Here is a 27,639-nt window from a genome sequence, read left to right on the forward strand (position 1 = left end):
ATAATAATTATTATTATTATAATAATAATAATTATAATAATAAATTATTATAATAATAATAATAATGTGGGGGTATTATAATAATAATTATAATAATATTAATTATAATAATAATAATGTGGGGGTATTTTTGTAAACAAACATTTTTTAATAGTCTTTATACAAGGCTTGCTATTTCCAATACATCAAACCAAACAATGTATAAGAAATAATGCAAGCATAACTAATGCAAGCATTACTAATGCATGCATTACTAATACATCATATTCAACATTATTCTTATACACTCTACCAAACGACCCCTAAAAGTCATAAAAATTATTTCCCTGATAGAAAAAAAAAGTTTCATAAATAATATTTTATGTTGATTATTTCCTCCCCCCTCCCTACACCCTCCTAACTAAGAAAAATAATTTCTTCGATGAAATATAAAAAACAAGTTCCACAACTAGGATTTTAAGTTGATTGGCTTCCCTTTCACTACACCCCCACCCCCACTTCCCTCTCCACCCAACCATTGCACCTTCATCCTTATGATATTTGTCTAAAGTATATATAAATATTTTAGACTGTATTTCTTCTTTACTTACCAAATCAAAAAATAAATAAGTCACATATTTTATCGAAAAACATTTTCCTTCGTACCAAACACATCCTTAATTTTGTTATATTTGATCACAATTAACCTCCAAAAGATGCAATCATAGAAAATTAGTAATACCTTCAATTGTAGACCAGGGATAACAATTAGAGTATGAGGAATATGTTTAACACCAATCCATTGTCCATCCTTAAGTATTTGAAGTCCAGGAACTTCACCTTGTTGAAGCATTGTTATGAGATTTGGATCAGAATGTACTGGCATTCCTAGTGTTAAACTTGGACTTGGACATGGAATATGATGATTAACAGATATCAAATGAGTTTTACTTAATTCACCTTCAAAATAACCTTTCTCTAGTCCTAATCCTTTGCATATCATATCCAAAATCTTGTTAAATAGCTTCCTTGTTTCTATTGAATACTCACTAACCACTTCTCTACAAAAAGAAAACAAACAAAATGATTAGTCTAATATATGTTACCTTAAAAAAATGTCATGTGGAATATTCAAATTAAAGAGTTTCTCCTCTGTATCACTTTATATGACGTAGATTGAACTGACATCGTGCTTAAAAATAAAGAAACATAGACTTTTATATTTTTTGACCTAATAAATATGTCATGACATTTCTGTTGGATATAATAATTTCAAATTCAGAAGTGGATACTTCTATATCGAACGAATTAAAAAGGAAAAGTGTATCATATAATTAAACTAAAACATATGAAGTTTTAAGTATAAAAGAGTGATATTTTTTAATAAAAAAAGTAAGACACGTAAATTAAAACAGGAGACATATATATATTACCTATAATTGGTGGGCTTATCAGGCCAAGAAGGGATATGTTCCTCTAAAGAATGGCAACGATGAGTAAATGTATCTCTCCAATAGTGAACTTCATCAGTATCATATGATAAAGTACTTGAAAATATTTTGCAGCTCTTGTTTATGTCATTTGAGTAAAATTTTGCCTTGTATTCACCAGGCAATTTGAAGAACTCCTTGTATATATTCATTGTATCATCCATTAGATTTTCACTTACTCCATGGTTTATCACCTGATCATCATAATATGCAAAAAAAAATGAAAAAAATAATAAGTATTCGTCCATTTTTAATCAAAAGTTTTGAATTCGAATTCTGAATATGAAGTCGTTTTTGGTGAGGAGCACTTTATTTACCAAAGTTGGACTTCTAGATCACCAAATGTGGTGTCACGGGATACAATTTCATGGAATTTTTTTACTAAATACGTGTATGTGTAGATTTGATAGGGAGTCTTGGAGCAACGTTACAATTGTTAAGTCATGAGCTAACATTTGGGGTTGAATTAGGTTCTAGATTCATTTTTTTTAACATGGTATCAGAGTCAGGTCATTCCAATTCAAGATTTACTGATGTTGGTGTTGGGTTTTAAAAGATGAACAACAGGTGGACCCCATATTAAATTGTTCATGCACCAGATCTCTAGTCGTAAGCATGAAACCAGGGTTTTAAGTCTCACATCGCTGGGATGAGGAAATTAAATTATGGGTTACTTATATATGGATTTGAGCAATCTTCCTCTCGTGGGCTAGCTTTTGGGATCGAGTTAGTCCATGATCCATTTCACTAACGCTTACATGAGGATAGACTGTCTACATCACACTCATTAAGATGCAACCCATCCTATTGTTTAGGTGTCTCAAGAGGTCGAAGGATCAAATCTTGTATTCAACAACACTTGAACCAATGGAGTTAGAATCATTTAGTTGATCTTTAATTGACATCAATACACAAAGTTCATTTCTTCATGTTTATAAAGAAGCCATCTTAAAACTCTATGTTTGAAAAAACTAGTAACATATGTTTCATGAAAATTTTTGTGTACGCCACTATCGATCACAGTTTATAAACACAAACAATTCTTAACTACAAAAGATTAACAATAATAACAACAACATACTCAGTGTAATCTCACAAATAACGTAAAAGGAAGGTAGAATATATATGCAGGTCTTACCTCTATCTCTGTAAGGTAAAAAGGTTGTTTCCGATTAGAAAAATAGAAGATTAACTTATACCTGAAAGAATCCAAATTCTTGGCATGCTCTAATAACTTGTTGAATTGTTTCATCTGGATTATTATGAGCCAAATCTATGAGTGGTATATCAGTGCAAACAGGAAATTCAAGCTTTCCTGGTCTACTTTCTGGTGGGAAAATATATGTTTTAGGCACAAATTCAACATTTGACCAATTGGAAATCAAGATATCCATTAATTTCTTGAGTTTTCTTGTGTGTTTGAATCAATTTGTACATAGATGCTTTGTATAAATAACAAACAAAAGAGATATCACTAAGGAATAGATTATTATTCACCAGTATTTGATATATGTATTAAATGATTAAATAAATTGGATCACATACTGAAGGGCTCATTTTCTTGGGCCAGCACTCCGAACAATTTTGTTTTCATTCACAGAAGCTTGAATTTGAGAACTTTGATTAGGAATGAATGAATCTCAACCATTCTATTACACTTAAGGATATATTTAATCTATGTCCCGTGTCATATAAATTGGACAACCGAAGAAATATCATTTTTGTTCGTGAGTTTTACATCCTAGCTATCGGTTGTTCTCTTTTTCTATTTGAAATATCACCGTCTATATTAATTCTGGACATATTTCTCTATTACGACTTCAAAACTCACACCAAAACCACTTATCCCTAGTTTCAAACCACCAAGGGACCTGCATGGGCCATCGAAGTTTTCTATTTTATCTCTATTATATTATTATTTTTATTTTTAAATAGTTTCAGAACATATTATCAGTACGAGACTCTATCATCTCAAAGAGTGAAAGATTAAGTTTGAAAGCTAAAGTATTATTTATTTTTCTCTTTTTTAATATGATTAATCTTACAAAATTTAAGTTTGTTGTCCTTCATAATTCAGACAAGAACTATTTTTCAGGGGTATTGAATGCTAAAATCAATTTGGATGTTATGGATTTTGGAAACACCATTCAAAATTAATGAAATTAATGATGAAAATAAAGCATCAAAACAAAATTGTGCTAAATCTATGATATTCTTGCGTCAAATTGAATATATCAAAGTGTGAGTTATTCAATTATCAGAATTTCATTAAGATGATGACGCGAGAATATCAAAGCTCTAGCACAATTTTGTTTTGATACTTTATTTTCATCCTTAACAGTGTCTCTTCCAACACGTAGTTCTTGCCCAAACTATTAAGGGCAACAAACTTTAAGTTTCTTAAGATTAGTCATATTAAAAAAAGGAAAATAAATAATACATTAGCCTTCAAACTTAACCTTCACCTTTGAGACCATAAAGTCTCGTACTGATAACGTGTTATGAAATTATATAAAACAATAAGAAGAATAAAATAATAGGAAGAAGAGAAAAACCTTATTACTCTTGAATGATATTTAGGGATTGAGATGATATTCATATATAAATTGCAACGAAGGAAAATTTTCACGTAATAAACATTTATTGTAATACAAATATGTTTATAATAAAAATATAAATTATTAGCTCTAGTTGACACATAATATAACATATTTAATACACGCTAGTTAAGCTTTCTTCGAGAACCTAGAAGCTGGTATTGAAAAACTATTGGCAAAAAGCTAATTGAAAATTTTAAATTGATAGTAAGTTTACAACTTGTTATTTATTTATATAATAAAGCTATTTCTCGTTTTCCATAGTATGTATTATTTAAGTTGTAGACGGTATTAAAAAACTTTAGACAAAAGGTTGATGATCTTCCTCCTTCAACTTTAACTTCAGTCTCGTATGTCTGAAGTTCAAACATAGATTAAAATTTAAATATGTCTATCATGTTAAAATTTCAAAATTTACATAAATAAAAATAAATTTATCTGTGAAACGATTATAATACATTAAATAATTATATTTATTATAGTGAAATTTTATTGGCACAATATTTATATATTAAACAATTTACCATATATAATAAGTTATTCTTTTTCTTAATATAAAAGGAGTTGTAATTCAAGAGATAACATGAGCATCTAATAATTAAAGAGTAAAACTTGCTTAAATGGGATAGTTTAATTTAGAGAGTTTGTTTCTTTAGTTCTTAATAATGTTTTGATATCAAAGATGAATTCGATTCTTATTAACGTTTTGATATCTATCAAAAACAAATTTAATATAAAAATTTAATAAGTTCAACTTATAAGATTCTGGACATTAAAAATTTGATGATATAATATATATAAAATTCCAAGGTGGTGCCTGACAACTATTTGCCAGTTACTTCAATGTCCTTTTCCACAACACATAACATGTGTTCATAATTTCAGTAAGAGTCACATAAGTAAATTGATTAAACACTTAAATTCATCGCATGAGACTTGACTAGTTCGAACCCCTATTATATTATATATGAGTAATTATATAAAAATAAATTTACCAGCATCTAAAAGATAGGGAATATTGATTCTCTACTTAAAAATCAATAATAAAATAATTTCAGGACCTTTATTAATTTATTATCTTCATAAAAAAGAATATTTTTAGTTATTTAGTCTTATACAAAGGATCATATATAAAATAGTATTTGTAGTCCTTGAGTTATTGTTATATATCCTTTTCTTGATATACGATTTATCATATTTAACTTTTAATTAATTAAAATAAGTGTTTTTTGACATTTTCATGTAGATATTACGTTATTATTTGAATATAGAATTATATTAATCTCAAATATAAAATAATTATCTAAATTTTTAATAATTAATTGTTGAAAAATTAATAATTATGATAAATTTAAGAATATTAACAATCGAAGGGATATAAAATTAAAAAATGCATATTTGAATTAATTAAAATTTTAATGTTCAGAGCACCGACAGCAACACATTATGATATTAAAATGTAGGTCGTTTACTTGTTTTGCTTAATTTAATAGAAAAAATATATTTTTTTAAAAAATAGTTTAATATTTCCTATCTGTTAAACGGCTATATAATACAGCTAAGCAAACCTCACTGAGGGAAGATATAATATAAAATAATTTTATAAGCCAAAGTTAATATGTCTCCCTCATCATTTGGTCCCACATTAAGAAAATAATGCAAATATTAATTAAAGTTTGGTTTAAATTTGATCAAATAATTACTTGCCACGTATTCTAACACTAAAGAAAGAGTAAGCATTTCATCCACACAACACCAAGAACGATAAATGGGGTCTGAAAGGATAGAATATATATAGATGTTATCTATCTTGATGATAGGAAAATTATTTTTTATAGATGTTCGACTTAATTAAATTATAAACAAAGCCAAATAATGACAGTAAAGTAGCATGATATGAAGATAAACAAAGCCAATGAGGTAATAAGTCGTAGTAAACCATTAATGCAGACAATAATTTGATTATACTCCCTTCCAGTATTTTCAAAAACGTTTTTTGCCGCGAGTCTTGGGGCGGAGCGTAAATTAAAGATGTAGATCCATAAGGCGTAAGTTCTAAAATTTGAGGCGTAAGTCTCGAGCATAAAAACGTAAGTCCTGGGGGTAAAAACATAGGCTCGGGTGTTTTTAATTAATTTTTTTGTATCTTTTTTGCTTTAAATCATATTGTTTATTATTGGTGTAATCATATTTCTCAAATAGTAATTATAACACTTTTTTTCTTCATTATTGATTATTAATACTTATCTCAAATAAAAATCATACTATAATTTCTATATATTATAGGTTATTTATAAAAAAATATTTGTAAAATCATTGAAAGGTTTACTTTTGCTTATTTTATTAGTAATAAAACTATAAAATTGAATATACATGAGACTACGCCCCGTAGATCCATGTGACTTACGCCTCATGTCTTGGGGATTACGCCTCACCCCGTACTGTATAAAACGTCTTGCCTCACGCCCCCGCCTTTTAAAACATTGCTCCCTTCATTTCTATTTATATGTCATTCTTATAATAGATGTTCTTTAGTACACTCCCGTTCCTATTTACATGCCGTCCTTACTAAAAATAGATGTTCCTTAAGAATTGTTATTTTACAAAACCAAAGCATAAATAAGTAATTAATTTTCATTGGTATTAATTAATCAAAATAAATTAGGAAAAATCTTTTTGGCTAGAAAATTTGGCCCGAATGATATTTTATTTATGTTATTTTTATCTTTTTGAACATTTTTACCCTTTTAACTTTAAAACCTTTTAATTTAAAAAAATGGAAAAAATATCAGTTTATTTTAAAATAAAAAAATATTATATTTTTTTTTAAATATCTGACCAAATTTTCTGGTCATTTAGCATTACCCAATAAATTAACATGTTCATTGATTGAAAAATTAACTTTAAGAGAACACTAAATAAGGGTATAATGATAACTTACCTAGTTTATTAAGGAACGCGAAATCTAAAATGGTGACAACTAAATAGGCACGAGTTGTAATTTTAATTGAAAATGATGAAATAAGTACTTGCCACGTATTGTAACACTAATTAAGCATTAATTTGGAGTATATAATTAGCATTAATTAGAATCAAATTAAATTAATTTGAGACTAATGGTATGAGTGTTGAAACTTAGATTTTGAGAATAGAAATTTGCCGACCACGCTAATGTTGGTTGGAATTAGGTCTTGGTGTTGATATCAACTTAAAAAAAATTAAAAGTGGTTCGGAATTTAAAATTTATTGATCTGACTAATTAGATTTATGACGATATTGAATTTTCTTTCAAGCGATTTCAGCACGAGTCATGCGAATTGGAAAAAATAGTTTTCCCCGTTGATGAATTTTTTGAATTAATTAAAGGTCCTAAAATGAGTATTGAACATTGTAAAAACAAAGAAAATTGTATAAAGAAGGATTTCCCATGACATAACATTCTATGTACTAACTTAGTTGTCCGACACCGCTATTGGCATGACAAACGGAACTAAAAAAGAGGGACTAACCGATTAAGATTAACAGTTACCTGTAAGACGATTTAGCTAAACTTAACAACAAACTTATTTTTGTCTTTATTATCTTATCTTATAAAAATATCTCTTGCTCGAATGAGAAATTGCGTGAAAGGAGGAAAACACATATAATCACCTATCGATCATTATCATCATATTATATCTATATGTCATTTGTTATTTGTTAATTAAAACTAATTAGTTCTTGAAAGGAACGGATTAGTATGATTTTGAAAGTTTAACGTTAAGAATAGATAAATATGAAAATAAGTTGGACAAATGATTGAGAAAAATATAAATACAAGTAAATTACAACTAAGAAGATAATGACATTTTACTTAACATGAGGAAAATGACCACCTAATTGTTTCATTTTCGTTGGTGTTTTTTTGGTGCATTTTCACGAAAGAAAAAGAAAATGGTCCCAAGCCATGTGTTTCAAAAAAAATATTTGGTTATATATGTTGTGTGTGAGATGTTTTGAAATAAAAAACGCATCAACTTGAGTTAAAACAGATAATAGTATATCATGTTAGAATATTTTTATATTGTTTCAGTCTAACAACGTCTAATTTTAGAGTGAATGGTTCAGTAAAATAAGTATAGAGTTGGCAAAGTAACGATATTAAACCTGACTTAACACCTTTATTCATTTATAAATCAGTTTGTTATTTTTATCGAAGTTTTGAAAACACATGGATATATTTAAGATAAGTGATTAAGCTTTGATAACCAGAAATATTGTTGAAATAGATGATATATAATTAAGTATCCGAATAATGATCAATTAAAAATGTGAGGTTTTAATATGATAAGAATATCTTCATACTGTTTTAGTTCAATAATATATTATAGTCAATTTTTCCATTTCAATTTAAGTTAATTTTTTCAAATTTGAAAAATAACCTCTTTTTCAAGTAATTTTTTTAAAAAAATAATTTATCTCAAAATTATTATTCTTATCTAATTATTTCATTGATAAGATATATGAGAAGAACCATATTCCTCTGACAATTATATTTGCCATAAATATGCTAAAAACTTTTGGGGGTTTAAAAGTTTGTTCCAACAAGTTTCTGAGAAAGTGCGTTGAAAAATGAAATTAGAAAATGTTAGGTGTTGCATAGTTGTAAAGTTTTGTTTTGTTCTCAAAAATATTTTATTTATATTTTAAAGTTAAATTGACTCAATTATATTAATAAATATAATATAAATTTTAAATTTTAACTATACAAGATTATTAACTATACAATTAACTAGAGTTTCTAAAATTTTTTATTTAATAATTATATTAAGAATTTGAAATCGAAACTTCTGATTAAAAGAGAATAAATAACATCCACCACAAATTTAGGTGTTGAATTATGAGTCATTTTTAGCTGTCCATGCACACTAATGCATTATACTATACCATTACCAACAGACATACACCTATATTATATCTGTATTTTAAACTAAACAATTGATTATTAAAAAAAATTATATTATACATATATTTTCCTTCAAGGCCAACATGATTTTTCTTGGGGTAATTATAATGACTTATTCTTTATCAGAGTTTTCGAATTTTATCGGATCTTAACTATTAAAAAATGCGATCCTCAAAAAATGAATCTTGTAATGCATGAATTTAAATTTAATCAGATTCAAATATAAATATCAAACATTATGGAACTTTCGCTGCATTAGAAACAGTCCCAAACTCTATAAATCCGTGATTTCAAATTTAATCGATCTCAATACGAATATTTCCGTTATATATATTTCCTCTTGACAGTCTCTTTTCTATTCACTTTTCAGCCAAAAAAGAGAGAAAAAACAAAGCAAAAAAATGGCTTCTTATTTCAGAGTTTTTCTTTTCTTAGCCTTTTTTGCTGCTTCTTCCATAGCTCAATCTCCAGCTCCGGCACCAAAAATTTCTCCGGCAGCAACTCCAACTCCGGCGCCGGTATTAGCTCCGCCGACCGCAACTCCAACTCCATCTCCAACTCCAACTGCGACTCCAACTCCGGCGCCGTCTACCGCTCCCACTACTTCACCGACTCCATCTCCGGCAGCTTCCGCAACTTCTCCATCTCCATCTCCGGCTGGCACCGGCGCTGTTTCACCACCGGCGCCTACTCCTACAGGTGGTGCACCGGCGGATCAGCCTTCAGCCGACAACACGCCGTCGTCGCCTAACGCCGGTAACAGAGCCGTCATTGGCAGTGCTGCATTCGCTGGCGTGATCATCGCTGCTGCTTTGATGTAGAGGCGACACGTGTCTTAACACGTGTTTTGTTCTTTTGATGGACGGACGAGATCTGTTTTGTAATACTTAACTTTTTAATTACTTTTGTGATTTATTTGTTTGGTACATTGTGGTTTTTTTTTTTTTTTTTGTTAATTATATTTTTCATTTTAGAGTGAATCATTCATCATCCCTATGTACATTTCAAGTGAAATAAATTTGAGTTTTTATTCTTTTTGTTATGAGTATTTTCAATCACTAAATTTTTTTGCATTTTTAATTATATATAAATATATATTTTTGATAAGATAAGATTCGTGTATATTTTATTTTATTCAGACTTCACTTACTTCTTAGACTCAACTTATAAAATTGCGTTAATTATATTGGTTGGATTAAACTTAGATCTTAGGGAGAATTGCAAGTAACTTAGAAGCATATAACCAGAGAGTTGTGGTAGAGTGGTAAGTATTCCTTCATCCTTAATCAAGAAGTCTCGTGTTCGAACCCTTTGGGTATGGAGTCACCTTTGTTAGGGAGTGTTTTACCCCCCAAATGTGGAATTTCCGACGCAAATTAAATTTAGTCAGACTTCAATGTGGGTATCAGACACTGGACAGGAAACAAAAAAAAAAGCATATAACTACTACTCTCTCCTTCCAATATGGGGTGGGTGGTTATAAATTATTTATATAAAAGAAATTAAAATGAAATTATATTTAACTATAAATGTTATACTTTTATTAATAAAAATAAAAATAAGTTACATAGACTAAATAAAAAACAAAAAATATAATAATTAGCAATATTACATGAAGTAATAAAAATAAAAATATGTTACATTAATTAAGACAAAATTAAAAACAAAAATTATAATAATTAACAATATTACATGAAGCAAGATTGGATGGAGAGTCAACACGCTTGTTGTTTCGCTTGATGTCAATACAACCTTAACTTAGGGTGGAATTCGGAAATTTACGAAGGAACGTTAATTATGTACTTAACACATGTAAATTGAACGTCTATGAAAAAGTTATGTTTGCTTAATGTCAATATAATTTTAATTATGTAAATTTAACGGCAACGAAAAAAGCTATATTTGCTTTTTAATTTAATATTTACATGCAATTTAATAATGAGTTGTGGTCAGAAGTACATTTTATAAGTATCTCAATTTTGTAAGTTTCATATTTGAGTAATTAAGTGTGTAAATTTTTTTTTATTTGAAAGGTAATTAGAGCAAATCGTAGACTTTGGAACGTTAAAGTCAATTTTGTCAGCAAACTTTGCACATGAAGCGCCGATAATTACCAACTAAATATATTTAAAGGTTTTTGTAGTTTTGTTTGTTAGCAAATAAATTAATGCAAATTGGTGTTTTTTAATGGACTGGCATTTTCAAAAGAAAATATAAAAAATAATTATGAATCTCAAAAGTCGTACATTTCTATTAAGTTAACTTTAGTAAATAATGAAGAAAAAAAAAGAGTACTCGTTTTGCTTGGTTGTTTGTTTCCCTATAAACAAAAGTTGTTAGAGACCCAATAATAATAATAACGACGTATTCAGCATAATCTCTAAAATAAGATTTTTTAAAAATTTAGATTGAATTAGTGTAAAAATTCATAAATTTAAATTTAAATTTAAATCCTGAAACCGTTTTATCCAAACAAAGTAGGTTGAACCAGGTTATAGAAAACATTTTCTTTTTAATTTCTCATGTGGTGTTTGACAGAGCTTGACTATTTTGAATTTACATCACGTAGAGTTCCACTCGAAGAAAAGTGCTCCCTATTAAAAGAAATATCATACTTAGAATTCGAATTCGAGATCTCTGATGTTAGAAAACATGATGATTCCTTCCTTGGAAAAATAGCAAAAATTCCACAGAATAAGAATCTTTTAATGCTACAACCATAATGCATGCATGTATGTGAGAATTGTTTTTCTGTCTTCCATCTTCCCACTTATTAAGGAACCAAAAGATCAAGATGCCATCTTTTAAATTATTGCAAGTGTTTCTAGTCAGGAATTTAATGAGAGGTGTGTAACTTTTTTTTCTCAATTATAATAAGAATATGCAAAATAAAATATATAATTATAATAAGTAATACTAATATCTAACTCATGTACACACATAATTTGTATGCACCGGATCACCCTTCAACTAAGGTGGCTCTGCTCATGCTTTCAAGTGGTATTAGTTGTAAACGATTTTTGCAAATGAGGTGATATCTACAAATATATTCGATGTAATTCAATAAGAGGGGTCTAAAATAGGTAGGATCTATGTGCGTAAACTTAACTTTTACCTATATAGTGCACATAGAATTAGGTTGTTTTCGATAGACTCTCGGCTTAAAAACAGTATAACCAAAGGAAAAATGAATTGAAAATAACGACAACACAATAGCAAGATAAACATAGCTAATGAAGCATATGAAACTTCAATACAACATAGTAGAGTTCCAAATTTTCAAAGTGGCTATTTGTCAAATATTTCATGGAAAACGTAGCTACTTATGGGAATATGAGCCAGCTGTTTCAAAGTGGCTATTTTTTAAATATTTCATTATTAGTTGAATAGCCCAATTGTAACTCAAAAAGGATTGGGCCGATTGAGTAATATCTGTACTGGACCCAGAGTTCATCAACAATACAGTAAAAGTTTCACGAGGCAGTCTATTTTGATACCGGCATTTAATATGTATTCGTCTTTTAAACTTTTTTGCACGTATATCACTGCATATATGCGGTATCTCAAGTTATATATGGCTGATGTTCAATCTTTTTTACAAAAATGGCTTAACTTCAGTCATATATGACGAAGTTCAGTCAGTTGAACTTTAGCCATTTACGAGTCTAAGTTAAAGTAAAAGTGGAATAAGGAAAAAAGGACCAAATTTTAACCTAGTTGAAATTCAGGCAAAATTGACTAAACTTCAGTCATATATACTTGAACTTTATTTATATGAAACTTCAAACTCAAAAATTGAATTAGACTTTGTTAAGACTAACTTTGAACACCGTATCTTTGAAGTTAGTCATATATGCGTAGTTTTTCTATACTTATTGTTGCTACGTCCTCGATGCAAGTGTTTTCCAAGTATGCTTGAATTTGATTTTTAAATTGCCACAAGTCTGTTATTAGAAAATTTGATGACACTCTTCTCTATGATGACTTTGATATTTTAATCATATGTCGTAATTATTTACATAGACATTGTAGTAAAATTATAAATTTAAATTTATAAACTTCAAATTCTAGATTTGTCTCTAACTTTCAATCAGACCAAATTTAAGTATATCAAGTTGATTATACATTCATGGCCGAACATTTACATCTATATATATGTGTGTAAAGAAACGTTTGTCTTTAATATGTGATTGCTCATTCCTTAATCAGAGGTCTCGAGTTCGAGCCCTATATATGAAAAAATCATTGATACAAAGCGCTTTCCCCCCTAATGGAGTTCTGCGTAGAGCAAATTCAAAATAATCGAGCTCGAATACGAATATAAACTACTAATATTTTATCATATAAACAATACATTATTTTTTTGACAAAGATTTCTTTGACTAATAAGAGAAAATTAACGATTCAAGAATAATTTAAGCCCACAAGAATCACTTCACAATTTCTTTATTCTTCTAAACATATCGAAAAGGTGATTTGTCATTTTTCCTTTAATCATTAACCTCTTGACTTTTAGCCAGGAACTTCATGCACAAAATACATGATCTTTACCTAATAAAGTGAAAAAATCCAAGAAAAAAAAATAATACCTCCACTTTTTATTTATTTATTTGATTTGATTTGATTTATTTTTGTGGGCAGCATGTAACATATGGATTCATATAAACTTAATAAAAAACAATTTCAGACCTCATATAGAGGGGCGGATCTAGGAGGTTGTCATGGTAATTATCTGGCAATTATTTCCCATATTTATAAGGTAATATTTTTTTTACTTTACGCATATATTTAGATTATATGAATTTCTTTAATATAAGATTAAAGATTGACTCACTAATTTAAGGGAATGAAATTCATTTTAAGGTTTTAAATTCAAACTTTATACACTACATATTTTTTTTAAAACTCTTTAATAAAAATCCGCCACTAATTATATATGCATTAAAAATTACTACATACATATATTTATAACCAAAATGTTCAAATTCCGAATTTGCTTCTTTGTATTTTTTTTTTTTGGCTGGTGAGAAAAAAATAAAAATTGAAGACATCATTGCTTACGAATTTGCTCACGCACATGAGTCTAAATAAATCCTTGGCCCCCAAAGAATTAAATTCATGGGTTAATTTCATCTTATATACTTTGGGTTCACTCAAAGGTGACTCAACTATAATTATATTTTTTTTCTCTAATTAAAAGCATGGGTACATTATATCTGTCAATGGGGTCTCTTTCGTACTAGGCTTTTTTTTTAATGCTTACTTAAACTGTTGACTATTTTTTCGTCTTAAAATACTTATCACATTTTAACATACCTTCTTTAAAAAAATTCAATTGGCTAAGGAAAAAAAATGTATATTAGCATACGATGTCTAAACACAGGAAAGAATCTATATATAGCTTTAATTAAGAGAGATAGGGCGGAGGCAATCAGAAAGGCTTTTACGGATTGTGCCCCCTAACTCCTATGTTGTAATTATAGTCTATTGGATACAATCGTTCCTTTATAAGGTAGAGATAAGATTGTGTACACATCATCTCCTTCAGACTCTATTTGCAGAATTACAATGAATACGTTATTATTGTTGTTGTTGTTTCATTTCTCGATAGTTAATTTGACTAATTTTAAAAATTAAAGTAAATTAGATTAATTTAGTATTTTAAAATTAAAACTTAAATACTCAAAACCTATACAAAAAATATAGTAAATATTTTTTTTATATCAACATGATAAAAAAAAATATTTTTAAAATATTATTTAAATTTTATATAATTTAACTCTCAAAAGCTAAATGTGAAAAATATGGAGAAAAAAAAGGCTACTAAATAGTTGGACCCAAAAAAAGAGAGGCTACTAAATATTTGGACCAAAAAAATAAAGAGACTACTAAATAATTGGACCAAAAAAATAAAAGAGGCTAAAATAGATCTGCATATTAATTACATATATTTAATATTGAAAAAAAATATTGTTGGAATAGTTTGGTCTTTCCCTTGGGAAACAAGGAAATTGACCCACCCCTTTTGGTCAATAATATGCAACTATGAAAAACAATTAGATACATGTGATTATAGAACTAATTAATAGCATTTATTATTGATTAAGAAATATAAGTAGACTATTGTTATATATTAAACTATATTAAATGTATAAAAGGTTATGCTAGTGAAGTGCAACTTCTAAAATAATCGTTATAGTCATTCCCTGTTACCAATGGATTACTGTTCCAATTAATTAATTACCGATGAACGTTATGTTTCTATTCGCACATATATTTAGATTGAATCGGTGTGAAAAAATTATTTAGAAAATTTGAAAAGCTTCTTATTATTTCAGTGATAACTTGTTTTTCATCATGCATTTTTTCAGTGAGTTGGTTCAGTGAAAACTGAGTGGAAAAATAATATTATATAACACAAATTTCTAATTAATTTGAAGTAATAAATCTTTATTTTTAGTTGTGAAATATATTCATTATACTATCTAAAAATCATGTGACACGAGATCCACAACAATAATATATACATAAAATAGTAAAAAATATTCATAATATATATTGAAATAATGTAATTTTATCCTCCTTTTACCTATTGAAATCAATTATTTTCAACGTTAATTTTTTATACTGATTTATACTCCCTCTGTCCCAATTTATGTGACACATTTCGGATTTCGAGATTCAAACAAGTCTATCTTTGACCGTAAATTTTTCATATATCTTTTAAATATTATTATTGTGACTTATAGTACTTTTTATGTAGTTTACAAATATTTGGATTTCATTTAAAAAATTTGAAGATTTCACGAGCAAATTCTCGGTCAAACTTAAATTGTTTGACTCTCGAAAAGTGAAATGTGTCACATAAATTAGGACAGAGGGAGTAGTTATTAGTTCACGTAAATATCGAAATAACACGTAAGCAATTACATCACTAGCAAAATACCTACCAAGTGTACTGTATTCTGAGGTAATGGGGACCTCACAATGCAGTTACGATTCAAAAATAAATATTTGGCCCATTCATTTATCAACTCGAAATCTATAACGTTTTTTAATCGATATGGTTAATTATATCAAAATTATATGATAGGTCCATTTTAATGGCAAATATTTGTCTTTCATTTTTTAACCAAAGAGATAGCTATTATCCCTGCAAAATTCTCTTTGAAATTGTTAAAAAAGCTGACTCGATTTTGTTTGGCCTCATACCTTTGTATGGATGAGACGGTTTTATCACGGAATAGCTCATGATAATGTTTATATATATCAATCTATTGTATTTTCGTCACTGTTATAATTTTTTAAATTTGATATATTTTAAATCTGGCTCTGATTGATTCTATATTATTGTTAGTAGAGGCGTATGAATATACGATTCAATTGAACTTGATACTTTTCCTAGCAGAGAATAGTTTTATGTATAAAAATGTATGAAAAAAATAAATATGAATTTATAACTTTAAAGTTTTATGTTTAAAAATGCACAAAAAAAATAATACAAGCAGTTTTTGGAAATATTTTTATCTTGAAATGTTAATCCTAAAATTGATGTCGACTTTAAGTGTCTATTAATATATCTAACCCTTTCAACAAAAAATTAAAAAAATAAAGAGGTAATTTGATAGTAGATTTGGAAGTGAGTTATTCAAGTACTAAATAATTTTGCATAAATAATATCATATTTCGATCACATGCTTGAAAAATAGTCATATTATTACGACTTACGAAGTTTCATATTCTACATAAAATACCTTGATAAATTTAGAGGCGAACTCAAAATCTAAAACTTGTAATAGATTTAAGATTCCAATTCTTTTAAGTTACTAAAAAATAATTTATAAATATTTAATGAATTTCTTTATATTTCTACTATTTTTTAAGGTAGATATCCTTTTGGTCTTATTTGGTGTCTTGTTTTTATAAATCTGGTAAGAAAAAGAAAGAGACGTGGATAGAAAGAAACTTCATCTTGTGAACTCACCACAGAAAAAAAAATGATTATAATATTTTATAAATGAATAAAAAGGGCTGAACCGTCACATACCACTTGTCAAAATTGATGTACTATTTTCCAAAAATATGTGGACAACTTGATTTCTTGATCCCAATCTTCCAATCGTGAACTTCATACTTACGTACAACTTATGTCGATTTATCGAGGCAGATTCAGAATTTAAATTATATTTGATAGTAGAGTAAATTTATAGGTGTGTGTATAGCTTTATTCCTATTTTGTAAAGATAGATACATCGTTTTCAATAGATTCATGACTCAAGTAAAATATATCAAAATAACTATCTAACACAAATACGATAGCGAAGATAGTCATGCATAAAATAATGAAGAAACTCAAAAAATACAATAATAGAAGAGTAATATATATATAAGTTACCGTTACTGCTGATAAGGCGAAGGTGTTTATTGCAGGTTCTTCAGCATTTCAATGAAAAGCAAAGATTTGCAATTATACTTCCCAACAATCAATTATATAACAGTAACTAGACAACACTCAACCTACTAACATTTTATCTAATTATTCTTGATATTTATATCTTTCTATTTGTAATCATGTCTGCGGTAAGCTGGTGTAATTTTTCCACCAACCCCTTAAAAGACCAAAGGTGAAAAAGACAAAGGAGCAAATGATTACTCCAAGAATAGTTAATAAATAAGAAGAAAATTTCAATTTTAATTTTCTTATATTATTTTTATTAATTATAAGTTATTTTTTCTTTTGAGTTCTCCTTGTAGACTACTATATATATATAATCATTATCAACACAAATGAATTCCTCTTGCTATCATTTCCTCATCTTTTCTCTCTCTCTCTCTCTCTCTTCTTTTGCCTAACGAGAGAGAATAAAGAAAAAAATGTCTAGCAATGGGAAATTAATAGAAGAAAATAAAGTGCCCTTATTAGATTATGTTTCAACAAATAATAATAATTATTTAGAACAAAATGATCAAAGTTTTGGTTTAAGATTTTGGATAGAAACAAAGAAGCTATGGCCTATAGTTGGGCCAGCCATCTTTAGTAGAATAGTCTCTTATTCAATGTTTGTTATTACTCAAGCTTTTGCTGGCCATCTTGGTGATCTTGAACTTGCAGCTATGTCCATTGCTAGTAATGTTGTTCTTGGTTTCGATTTCGGACTCATGGTATGTTGTTTTCCCTCTTTTATAACGTGTTTTTACTGAATCAGTCAATCAATCAATCGACTACGTTTCAATTCTATAGTTGGAAGTATTGATATGTGTGTATGTATGAATTTTCTTTGAAAAATGCAAAAGTGTCAACTTTTTGGGATTCGAACGCAACCTTGAAAAAAAATTCTTGGACCACTTATGTCTAGGAAATTCCAATATTTTCTTTTTATGTATGTATTGCATAAAAATAATGTTTTACGATATATTTTTTCAACGAAAGATTCAATTGAACCCTTTCGTTATATGTAGCTCTTCCCCTTAGCCGATTCTAATTTGCTTAGGATTGAGACATAGTTATTATTGTTTGTTGTAACATGAGCTATGTACAATCTTTCTATAATCGTACTTGTTAGGAATTTGATTAAACTCCTTTCATTACATGCGGGAAAATGTTCATCGACTATTTTCATTAATATTTTGATTGAATCAGTAAGAAAATTTTCCATTGAAGTTCTTCAATTTTTCAACAAGATTTGTTTCCCACCACACGTTTTCCCAATGATCTAGTTCAATAAGAAATAGGTGGAAAATTTATGTTTTATGATATAAATTTTTCATTGATGGAAAACCTTTTATTTCTAGTAGTGTCTAATTTGAGACCCTAATTCTCTTTGGGAATTGAAACACAATTATTACTATTTGCTCTTACATGAGCTATATATACTATCTTTCAACAACCGTCCTTACGAGGGATTCAATTGAAATCCTTTCATTATTACACACAACTCTGCCTCTAATAACCAACCCTACTTTGCTTAGAATTGAAGCGTAGTTATTATTATTCATCGTTATTATAGTGATTAACAAAAATTATATTATTATGCAGCTAGGTATGGCAAGTGCATTGGAAACACTATGTGGACAAGCATTTGGTGCTAAAAAATACTACATGTTAGGTGTATATTTGCAACGTTCATGGATAGTACTCTTGTTATGTAGCATCATAATGTTACCAATATTTTTCTTTGCAACACCAGTCTTGATATTTTTAGGGCAACCAAAAGATGTCTCACAACTCTCTGGAGTTGTAGTTTTAGCCTTTATACCATTACACTTTTGCTTTGCATTTCAATTCCCATTGCAAAGGTTCTTGCAAAGTCAATTGAAAAACAATGTGATTGCTTGGGCTAATTTTGTGGCTTTTATAGTCCATGTGTTGATAAGTTGGCTTATTGTGTACAAGTTTCAATTGGGAATTATTGGGACAACATTTACTTTGAATTTATCTTGGTGGTTGGTGTTTTTGGTGTTATTTTGTTATACAACTTGTGGTGGATGTCCACTTTCTTGGAATGGATTTAGTATGGAGGCTTTTTCTGGACTTTGGGACTTCTTCAAACTTTCTGCTTCTTCTGGGGTCATGCTATGGTAACAATTTCTAACTTTGGCTAAATTTGTAAATAGTAATAGTTACTGTCACGGAGTTTCAGATTCCACATGTGAATTACTCCAGGACTGGAATTTCACTTATGGAGTTTGGAATTTTGTGACACTGGTTATTTTTTAAAGACAAAGTCTAATAATCACTGTGATGGAGTTTCAAATTCCATGTGTGAATTTCAGGACATGTCATGGAACTTAACTTATGGAGTTTGGAATTTAATGTTAATGGCTATTTTCTAAAGACAGAGTCAAATAATCACTGTGATGGAGTTTCAGATTCCACATGTGAATTTCAAGACATGTCATGGAATTTCACTTATGGAGTTTGGAATTTAATGATAATGGCTATATTTTAAAGACAGTGTCAATTGATCAATGTGACGGAGTTTCAGATTTCACGTGTGAATTCCAGGACATGTCATGGACTTTCATGTGTGAATCACTTCTGGAGTTTGAAACGCTATGATAGTGGCTATTTTTTAAAGACAAAGTCAATTAATCAATGTGACGGAGTTTTAGATTCCATATATGTGAACTTTAGGACATGTCAAGGAATTTCACTACTGAAGTTTGGGACCTATGATAGCGGCTATCTTTTAATGGTTGAGCCAAATAGTCACTGTTATGGAGTTTCAGATTCCACATGAGAACTCCAAGATATGTTACGAAATTTCACTTCAAGGCGAAAGAGTTCCTTATATATATATATATATTTATGACTCGAGCTTGAAACGTCAGATCATCATAATTTATTTATTATGCTTAATGGTTTTAATTATTATTTTTTTGTTGTAAATGGAACAGCTTGGAGAACTGGTACTACAAGGTGCTAATTGTGATGACTGGTAATTTGGAGAATGCTAAAATTGCTTTGGATGCATTATCCATCTGGTAATTAAACTTAATTCTTCTTAATCACACTTTTTTAAAACAAAAAAAAGGTATACTAGTGAACCAATAAATTATACTGATAATGATAATTGCATTAATTAGTTGCATGGTTCATCATTCTATCTTTTACATGTTTGTTTAACACTATAACCAACAAGGAAACAAAATTTTCACTAAGAATATTTGATATTCAATATATATATATTTTTAACGAAAGACGTTCTACTAACAACGATTCATTCATTGTATGTGGCTACGCCAATGACTATAACTATTAATGATAACACTACAAATTTAAATTTAACAAATGTACCCCAAAAAAATTAATTTTTGTTATCTTGTCATTATCATTGTCTTTGACATTATTTAGATGACAAGTCTCATAGTTCTATCTCAGTCAAATTTAATGGCCAAGTATTTTTCAACTTGTCATATACAAGAACATAATAATTTATTATTACAAAAAAGAAAAGAAAATGACTAAGTTTATTTTCTAAAAACTGTCCCAACACAAAAATATTAATTCTATATATATGTCATTGTCTTATTTTTATTTTTATTTTAATTCTTGCAGCATGAGTATAAATGGCTGGGAATTGATGATTCCTTTTGGATTCTTTGCTGGAACTGGGTATGTTCAATTTTTATTCTTCCATTTAAATAATTTATGAAAATATGTGGTTGTTATTTGTTACATCTTACATTTGATTGAGAAATAGGATAAAAGACTTATAGCCACCATGACTATGTTATATTATATATATAATCGTGAACCCAATAATTATGATGACTATAAATTTGGCGACAAATTTAAAATTCATAAGTTCTAAATTTTAGCTATTGATTCACTTTTACTTACGAGAATATCGTAATTAAAGTCAAAATTAGAATTTGAAACTACTTGATTTTGAATTTTAATTTTTTAAATTATTATTATTTTCGTAATCGAAATGCTAGCTCCGCTTAGAGTCAAGAAGCTTACCAGAAAACTGGCATCTGACATAATCCTCATTAATGTTGTTGATAATACAAGGTCCACAACATTGATTTTGTCCAAAGTACACATGATTTTTGAATGATTACCTAATTAGGAGAAAGAAAAAAAATAAAATAATATATTGTCACTAAATGGATTATTCAAAAATTATGTTAACTACGAGTAATTTAGCAACAAAGTTCATAGCTAATTCCAATTCCTTTTGAAGTGAGATCCTGAATCCATAAGCTTAAAATCCTGACTTCATCTATACTCACGGATGAAGAAATTCATCATTGATGAGTCTCAAGCATGATTTTGACTATACAATGTGATCATCGGTATACCATATATAGAGATGGATCTAAGATTTCAATTCGATGAATTCAATCATCATTTAATTTATTATAGTTTGACACTTAATGCATGATTTAATTTCTCTCACATACATAATACATTTATATATTTCATGTCGTGAATACTAAATTCAGTTGAACCTGTTACGCAGAGTAAGGGTAGCAAATGAGTTGGGAGCTGGAAATGGAAGAGGGGCAAAATTTGCAACAGCAGTAGCAGTGATACAATCAACAGTGATTGGATTATTCTTTTGGATTTTGATCTTATTTTTCCACAATGAATTTGCCCTAATTTTCTCAACTAGCAAACCTGTTCTTGAAGCTGTTCATAAACTAGCTATTCTATTAGCTTTCACTGTTCTACTCAACAGTGTTCAACCCATCCTCTCAGGTAAATTTTATAAAAATTTGATACTATTTTATTGTTATTTTTTGTTCATTTTAAAGTTATGTTAGTTAGAGCAGTGATCAGAGGCGAATTTAAGATTATATTATGAGGAAAGGGATGCAATTCAGGATTTTTGATGTACACAGTCGAACCTTTGACGTATAGGTCACATGAAGGTTATAACTTTACTGTTGCTCCAAGACTTCCTTTTCAACCCCACTGGCTTTAGATTTTGTGTCCCTAATGATATTTATGTTATACAAGTTTGACTGAATTCATTACCTTTAGATCAACTATATATAAGGGCGTAGAAGGGATTAAAGTTATGTTAGTTAAATCGGTGATCAGAGGCGGATTTAGGATTATGTTCTGCAAGTTCGATTGAAATACATGATGAAAGGGATGCAACTCAGGATGTGATGTAGACAGTCTACCCTAATGCAAATATTAGTGGTTTTTTTTTACCGCTTGAACTCATGACTTATAGATTCTGTCTGTGATGATAATCAGTGATATCAGACTATGTTGTATGAGTTCGACTGAATTTATTACCTTTAGATCGAATTATATATAAGGGGGTGGGAGGGATTAAATTGTATACATGAATTAAATCATACTCATTAACAATTTTTATGTCTATTTTCTTGATTTAATTTTTTTTTTTTTTGGTCAATTTATGTTTGGATATTAACAGGGGTTGCTGTTGGATCTGGATGGCAAGCATATGTTGCATATATAAATTTGGGCTGCTATTACTTACTTGGAGTCCCTTTGGGCTTTATTATGGGCTGGGGTTTCCACTATGGTGTCATGGTATGCTCCTCATATACCCTTTAATGTTTTGGTGTGTGTTATTTAAGTAGAAATCTGTCTCTCTACTTTCACGAGGTAGAGGTGAGGTCAACGTACACTCAACTTTCTCTAGACTCATCCTATGGAATCATACTGAATATGTTGTAGTTGTCGTCATTGTACAAATTCTTTCTACCAAATGGTTTTTGTGCTGCATAAATTGGTAAACATGGAATTTAAGTTTTTGAAAGTGATTATATCTAATTTGAATATTTTTTTCAATGGTAAATATTATCTATAAATTAAATGTGAATTTAAGCTAATGGAAATGTTTGTTTTATTTTATAGGGAATATGGGCTGGAATGATCTTCGGTGGAACTGCAGTTCAGACTTTGATATTGGCTATAATCACAATTAGATGTGATTGGACTAAAGAGGTAACATTTTTGTCTCTTATTTCTCATTCGGTGTTTAATCTCATTTTTGAGGATCTGACTAATTCGAATTCACATTGAAAAATTTTACTTTATCGGGAGTAAAACATTCTCTACCACCCGTTAAGTACCTATCGACACAAGCATACAATGTTTAAGTGTGAATAAAGTCCAAAGACACTTAACCTTGTTTTTTGATCGTATATATATATATATATAGTTATTTTTTAAGCGATTTAATAGTAAAAAATCTTTTTGTTGGAAATGCAGGCAGAGAAGGCTTCAATGCATGTAAGGAAATGGGACGATGTTGGTCACTTGACTTCATAGAATTAGCGAAGAATTTTGCTAAACTATTATGATGACGAAAAAAACAAGAAGAATATTGGATATTTTATATCGAAATTTTGTGCATTAATTTAATTTCCAGTCTAATTAAGCTAGTTGTAATTTTTCTTTTCTACACAAAGTGTACTAATATATGTATAAATTTTAAATGAAGTTGATTGATGGTATGTATTTTTTGTATGTAGAAATGTAAACATAGAAATTGATTGATTTTGATTCTATGAAATAGTCGAAAGATTTCAAGTTCGAGCCAGGCCATATAATATTTTTTTTAGAAGCAACAACATTTATACTAGAACGCTCATGAGTTATTAGAACATTTGATTTAAATAGAGAAAAAAAAAATAGAATTATGAGAACTCGCCAAATGGTCATGGACCCCACCTATTATTTTAAGGTTTTTGATTAGATGCTCTCATATTCATTCCCAAATGAAAGAAGAATAAGTAAAACATCCAAACTTTTAATTTTTGGTCAAATATAGTCTAGTAAGCTTCGAGATTTTACAGATACTATTGAAAATCGCCATTAATCAATCATATGAAGTCTTAGGGTTTCTGGATTTCAATATTAAGGCCCAATAATTTTCCCACATCATTTGGGCCTTTTTCCACAATAATGGTTAAGAATACTTTATAAAATAGTCAAAATATAGTACATCATCAATTCATCATAGTCATAAACATAGAAAAAAGGTCAAAACAGAAAGTGGTCATCTTTGACAACTTCTCAAATCTTGATCTAGTAAAATTATGTACTAATTTTATAATCTTAATTGGAAAATGTCAACAAATTATTTTATTAATTCTTGTTTGGCAACTTCACAAATCTTGATTAACTTGTTCCAATTAATAATTCTTTCTAGTAATTATCCTTTTTGTACAAATTCAACCTTTTGACTTTTGAGGTACAGAAATAAATTATGTTTTTTTCTTATTCCTTAATTAATTAATTGGTTCTCCTTTGTTATTTTATTTTATAGTAAGAGAGAAAAAAGAAATTTGTCTGCTTGTAATTAAAAAATAAATAGTTGGCACTGACATTATTTATTTGTAGTACAAACTGTAGTTGTACTGGGAATCTATAGACATCAAGTTGTGTATTATTATTATTATTATTATTATTATTATTATTATTATTATTATTATTATTATTATTATTATTATTATTATTATTATTATTATTATTATTATTATTATTATTATTATTATTATTATTATTATTATTATTATTATTATTATTATTATTATTATTATTATTATTATTATTATTATTATTATTATTATTATTATTATTATTATTATTATTATTATTATTATTATTATTATTATTATTATTATTATTATTATTATTATTATTATTATTATTATTATTATTATTATTATTATTATTATTATTATTATTATTATTATTATTATTATTATTATTATTATTATTATTATTATTATTATTATTATTATTATTATTATTATTATTATTATTATTATTATTATTATTATTATTATTATTATTATTATTATTATTATTATTATTATTATTATTATTATTATTATTATTATTATTATTATTATTATTATTATTATTATTATTATTATTATTATTATTATTATTATTATTATTATTATTATTATTATTATTATTATTATTATTATTATTATTATTATTTATAATTATGGTATAAAGGTCGGTTTTCATGCGACTAATTTTACGGGACTACATGATATATGTTAAATAACATTGTCAATAAGTACCAAGTAATTTGCCCATCAAAATTAGAATATATTGAAAAATATCACCTTCTACTAGCAACGAGTGCTAAGTAACTCTGTTCATCAAGATCACGATAAATATGAAAAAATTATTTAGTGTTCTTGTCTCTACTGAAATTTGAACCTTTTTTTATCACCACTTATATATATTTTTGGGTAAGTACCATTGTAATAATTAATTTGCTTTGACATCAAAATTTGATTAATATAAATCATACACAAGTTGGTAAAGTGCTTTTATTGCTATGCTAAATATTTTGAGCAATTGGACCATATTATTATGTACTTCTATGGCACCACTAGGCTTTCATAATAATAGTCTGACTTAATATATAATTGCAAATATATAGTAACTGATGTCTCAGTCATGAGAAATAAATAAGCTTCCCCTTTCACAAATTTATACATTATGCTGCTTAGATTATTATTTTTTTAAAAATAAAATAAATCAAAGTAGGTCGCAATGTTATATTTTAATCGCCGAAGTAGTAACTTGGTGCTCCACTTCTCTGGCATAACTGAAAGATGAATCTAGAATTTGAATATGACAGGAGCATCACCTAATTAGGGAGGATGAACGTTAGTCGAAGCAATGTCTAGAGACACACCGCCCTAACATAATTCAAAAGTTAATATATGCATGTGCACTATCGCTCTTTCATGTGGGTCCACCTTTGCTGGTGTTAGTTTATGTGAAGGCTTAAAGCTCTTTTTACTTGCTCGTAAGCTTTTAAAAAAATCTGATTCCATAGATATTTAACACATTAACGTTGCTAACATACTATCACTACTAGTTGATCATATCATTCCATAAAGAATTTCTTAAAGGCATAATACATATATTGGACCTTAAACTTGGCTTCAAATTTTAACTTTGACCTCCAACTTTCATAGTGCACAAACAAGCACTTTAACTATCCAATCTTTTAATAAATAAACACGCGATTTTTGGAGCCAAGAGCGTGAAGAGCAAACGCTGCCACGTGTATTAGTGAGCCACTCAATGGCTGCCAACTAATTAAACACTTTACACGTGCATTTTTGAACTAAAAATAAAATAAAATTAATTAAGGGTAGAGTTGTCATTTCAGCATTTTTTTTTACTGTTGTAGGCCTCAAAAATCACTCCTAACTCGCGCAAAAAACGTGCACATCACGCGTTTTGCCAGGTAAGACACGCGTGTTTATTTATTAAAAGGTTGGATAGTTAAAGTGTCTGTTTGTGCACTATGAAAGTTGGAGGTCAAAGTTAAAATTTGAAGCCAAGTTTAAGGTCCAATATATGTATTATCCCTTTCTTAAAATATACAAATAAAATGAAATGTTTATATAGAGAGACAATCAGACAAATACTTAAGACAAAGTTCTTCTAACGGTAAAAACGTCAAGGGGACCATGTTGTTCCAATAGTAGAATACACTGACAAAAAAACCTCAAATATTCTCTTTAATAAAGTGGCAATTTAACGGTTCATTTTTTCATCATTTCTCCATGCACAAAAACATAGGCAAATTTATAATTTAGAATGCAAAATTCATCATGAAAGTAATTACATGTATACTTAACCTTTTTCATAACATAAATATTTGATGTTGGAATCCCCGTTTAAGTTAATTTACAGCGCGCGGAGTTAAATTTTTACATAGCTAAAGTTTGATTATTTTTACCTTTAACTTTCATCGTATGTATTAAATTCAATACATTTTTATCTGAAGCTCATAACATATGGATGAAAGTTCAAACATTATGTCTAAACTCTAGACATGTAAAATCTTAAATATCAAGTTTATTCGAAATAAATAGATAAACGATGAAGTAGTTTCAGAAAGGATCCTAGAGACCGACCAAGACTCTTGATTTAGTCGGTATTTATCTACGAGAGGTACAATCGCTCTCTTGCCACGCCTTCACTCATGATTCGCATGAGTTAGACTCAATCACTCTTTGAATTTAGAAAATGAACTTCCTTCACTCCATAACCTTAACCTTAAATTTCCTTTCATAAATTTTCGATTCATATAATTCTTCTAAAATAGAGTACAAATTAACTACAATGTCAAAAATACGCATTATAGAGAGA

The 27,639-nt window shown here is 28.3% G+C and overlaps 3 protein-coding genes across 3 annotated transcripts in view; 2 read left to right on the forward strand and 1 right to left on the reverse strand.

Moving 5' to 3' along the window:
• The window catches only part of LOC102582989 (hyoscyamine 6-dioxygenase-like), a 4,066-nt gene extending 1,140 nt beyond the window's left edge, over positions 1–2,926 (reverse strand). Inside the window, exons 1-3 of the mRNA XM_015311248.1 lie at positions 2,669–2,926; positions 1,413–1,663; positions 722–1,040 (exon numbers count right to left, since the gene is read on the reverse strand). Coding sequence (XP_015166734.1) covers positions 722–1,040; positions 1,413–1,663; positions 2,669–2,863 — 765 coding nt within the window. The 5' untranslated portion in view covers positions 2,864–2,926. The remainder of the gene's footprint in view (positions 1–721; positions 1,041–1,412; positions 1,664–2,668) is intronic.
• Positions 2,927–9,352: 6,426 nt separating this feature from the next.
• Positions 9,353–10,048, forward strand: LOC102583319 (classical arabinogalactan protein 4-like). The gene has a single exon (XM_006353130.2). The coding sequence runs from the start codon at positions 9,413–9,415 to the stop codon at positions 9,830–9,832; it is 420 nt and encodes a 139-aa protein (XP_006353192.1). The 5' UTR covers positions 9,353–9,412; the 3' UTR covers positions 9,833–10,048.
• A 7,802-nt stretch (positions 10,049–17,850) lies between these two features.
• Positions 17,851–24,000, forward strand: LOC102583640 (protein DETOXIFICATION 27-like). Its single transcript, XM_006353131.2, has 8 exons — positions 17,851–18,173; positions 19,048–19,589; positions 20,409–20,495; positions 21,070–21,126; positions 21,980–22,218; positions 22,910–23,028; positions 23,356–23,445; positions 23,713–24,000. Exons 1-8 carry the CDS (start codon positions 17,886–17,888, stop codon positions 23,770–23,772), a joined length of 1,482 nt encoding a protein of 493 aa, XP_006353193.1. The 5' UTR covers positions 17,851–17,885; the 3' UTR covers positions 23,773–24,000.
• Positions 24,001–27,639: the final 3,639 nt, after the last annotated feature.

This window comes from Solanum tuberosum, unplaced genomic scaffold (genome assembly GCF_000226075.1).
Source record: "Solanum tuberosum cultivar DM 1-3 516 R44 unplaced genomic scaffold, SolTub_3.0 scf00152, whole genome shotgun sequence".
In the NCBI taxonomy this organism is placed as follows: Eukaryota; Viridiplantae; Streptophyta; class Magnoliopsida; order Solanales; family Solanaceae; genus Solanum; species Solanum tuberosum.

What these genes read in the sequence shown, in the direction of transcription:
- LOC102583319 (XM_006353130.2), top strand. Translation starts at nt 9,413, where the DNA reads ATGGCTTCTTATTTCAGAGTTTTTCTTTTCTTAGCCTTTTTTGCTGCT.
- LOC102583640 (XM_006353131.2), top strand. Translation starts at nt 17,886, where the DNA reads ATGTCTAGCAATGGGAAATTAATAGAAGAAAATAAAGTGCCCTTATTA. An exon ending in GGATTCTTTGCTGGAACTGG is followed by an intron (nt 21,127 to 21,979) that starts GTATGTTCAATT and finishes CCTGTTACGCAG; the next exon opens with AGTAAGGGTAGCAAATGAGT. An exon ending in TGTTCAACCCATCCTCTCAG is followed by an intron (nt 22,219 to 22,909) that starts GTAAATTTTATA and finishes GGATATTAACAG; the next exon opens with GGGTTGCTGTTGGATCTGGA.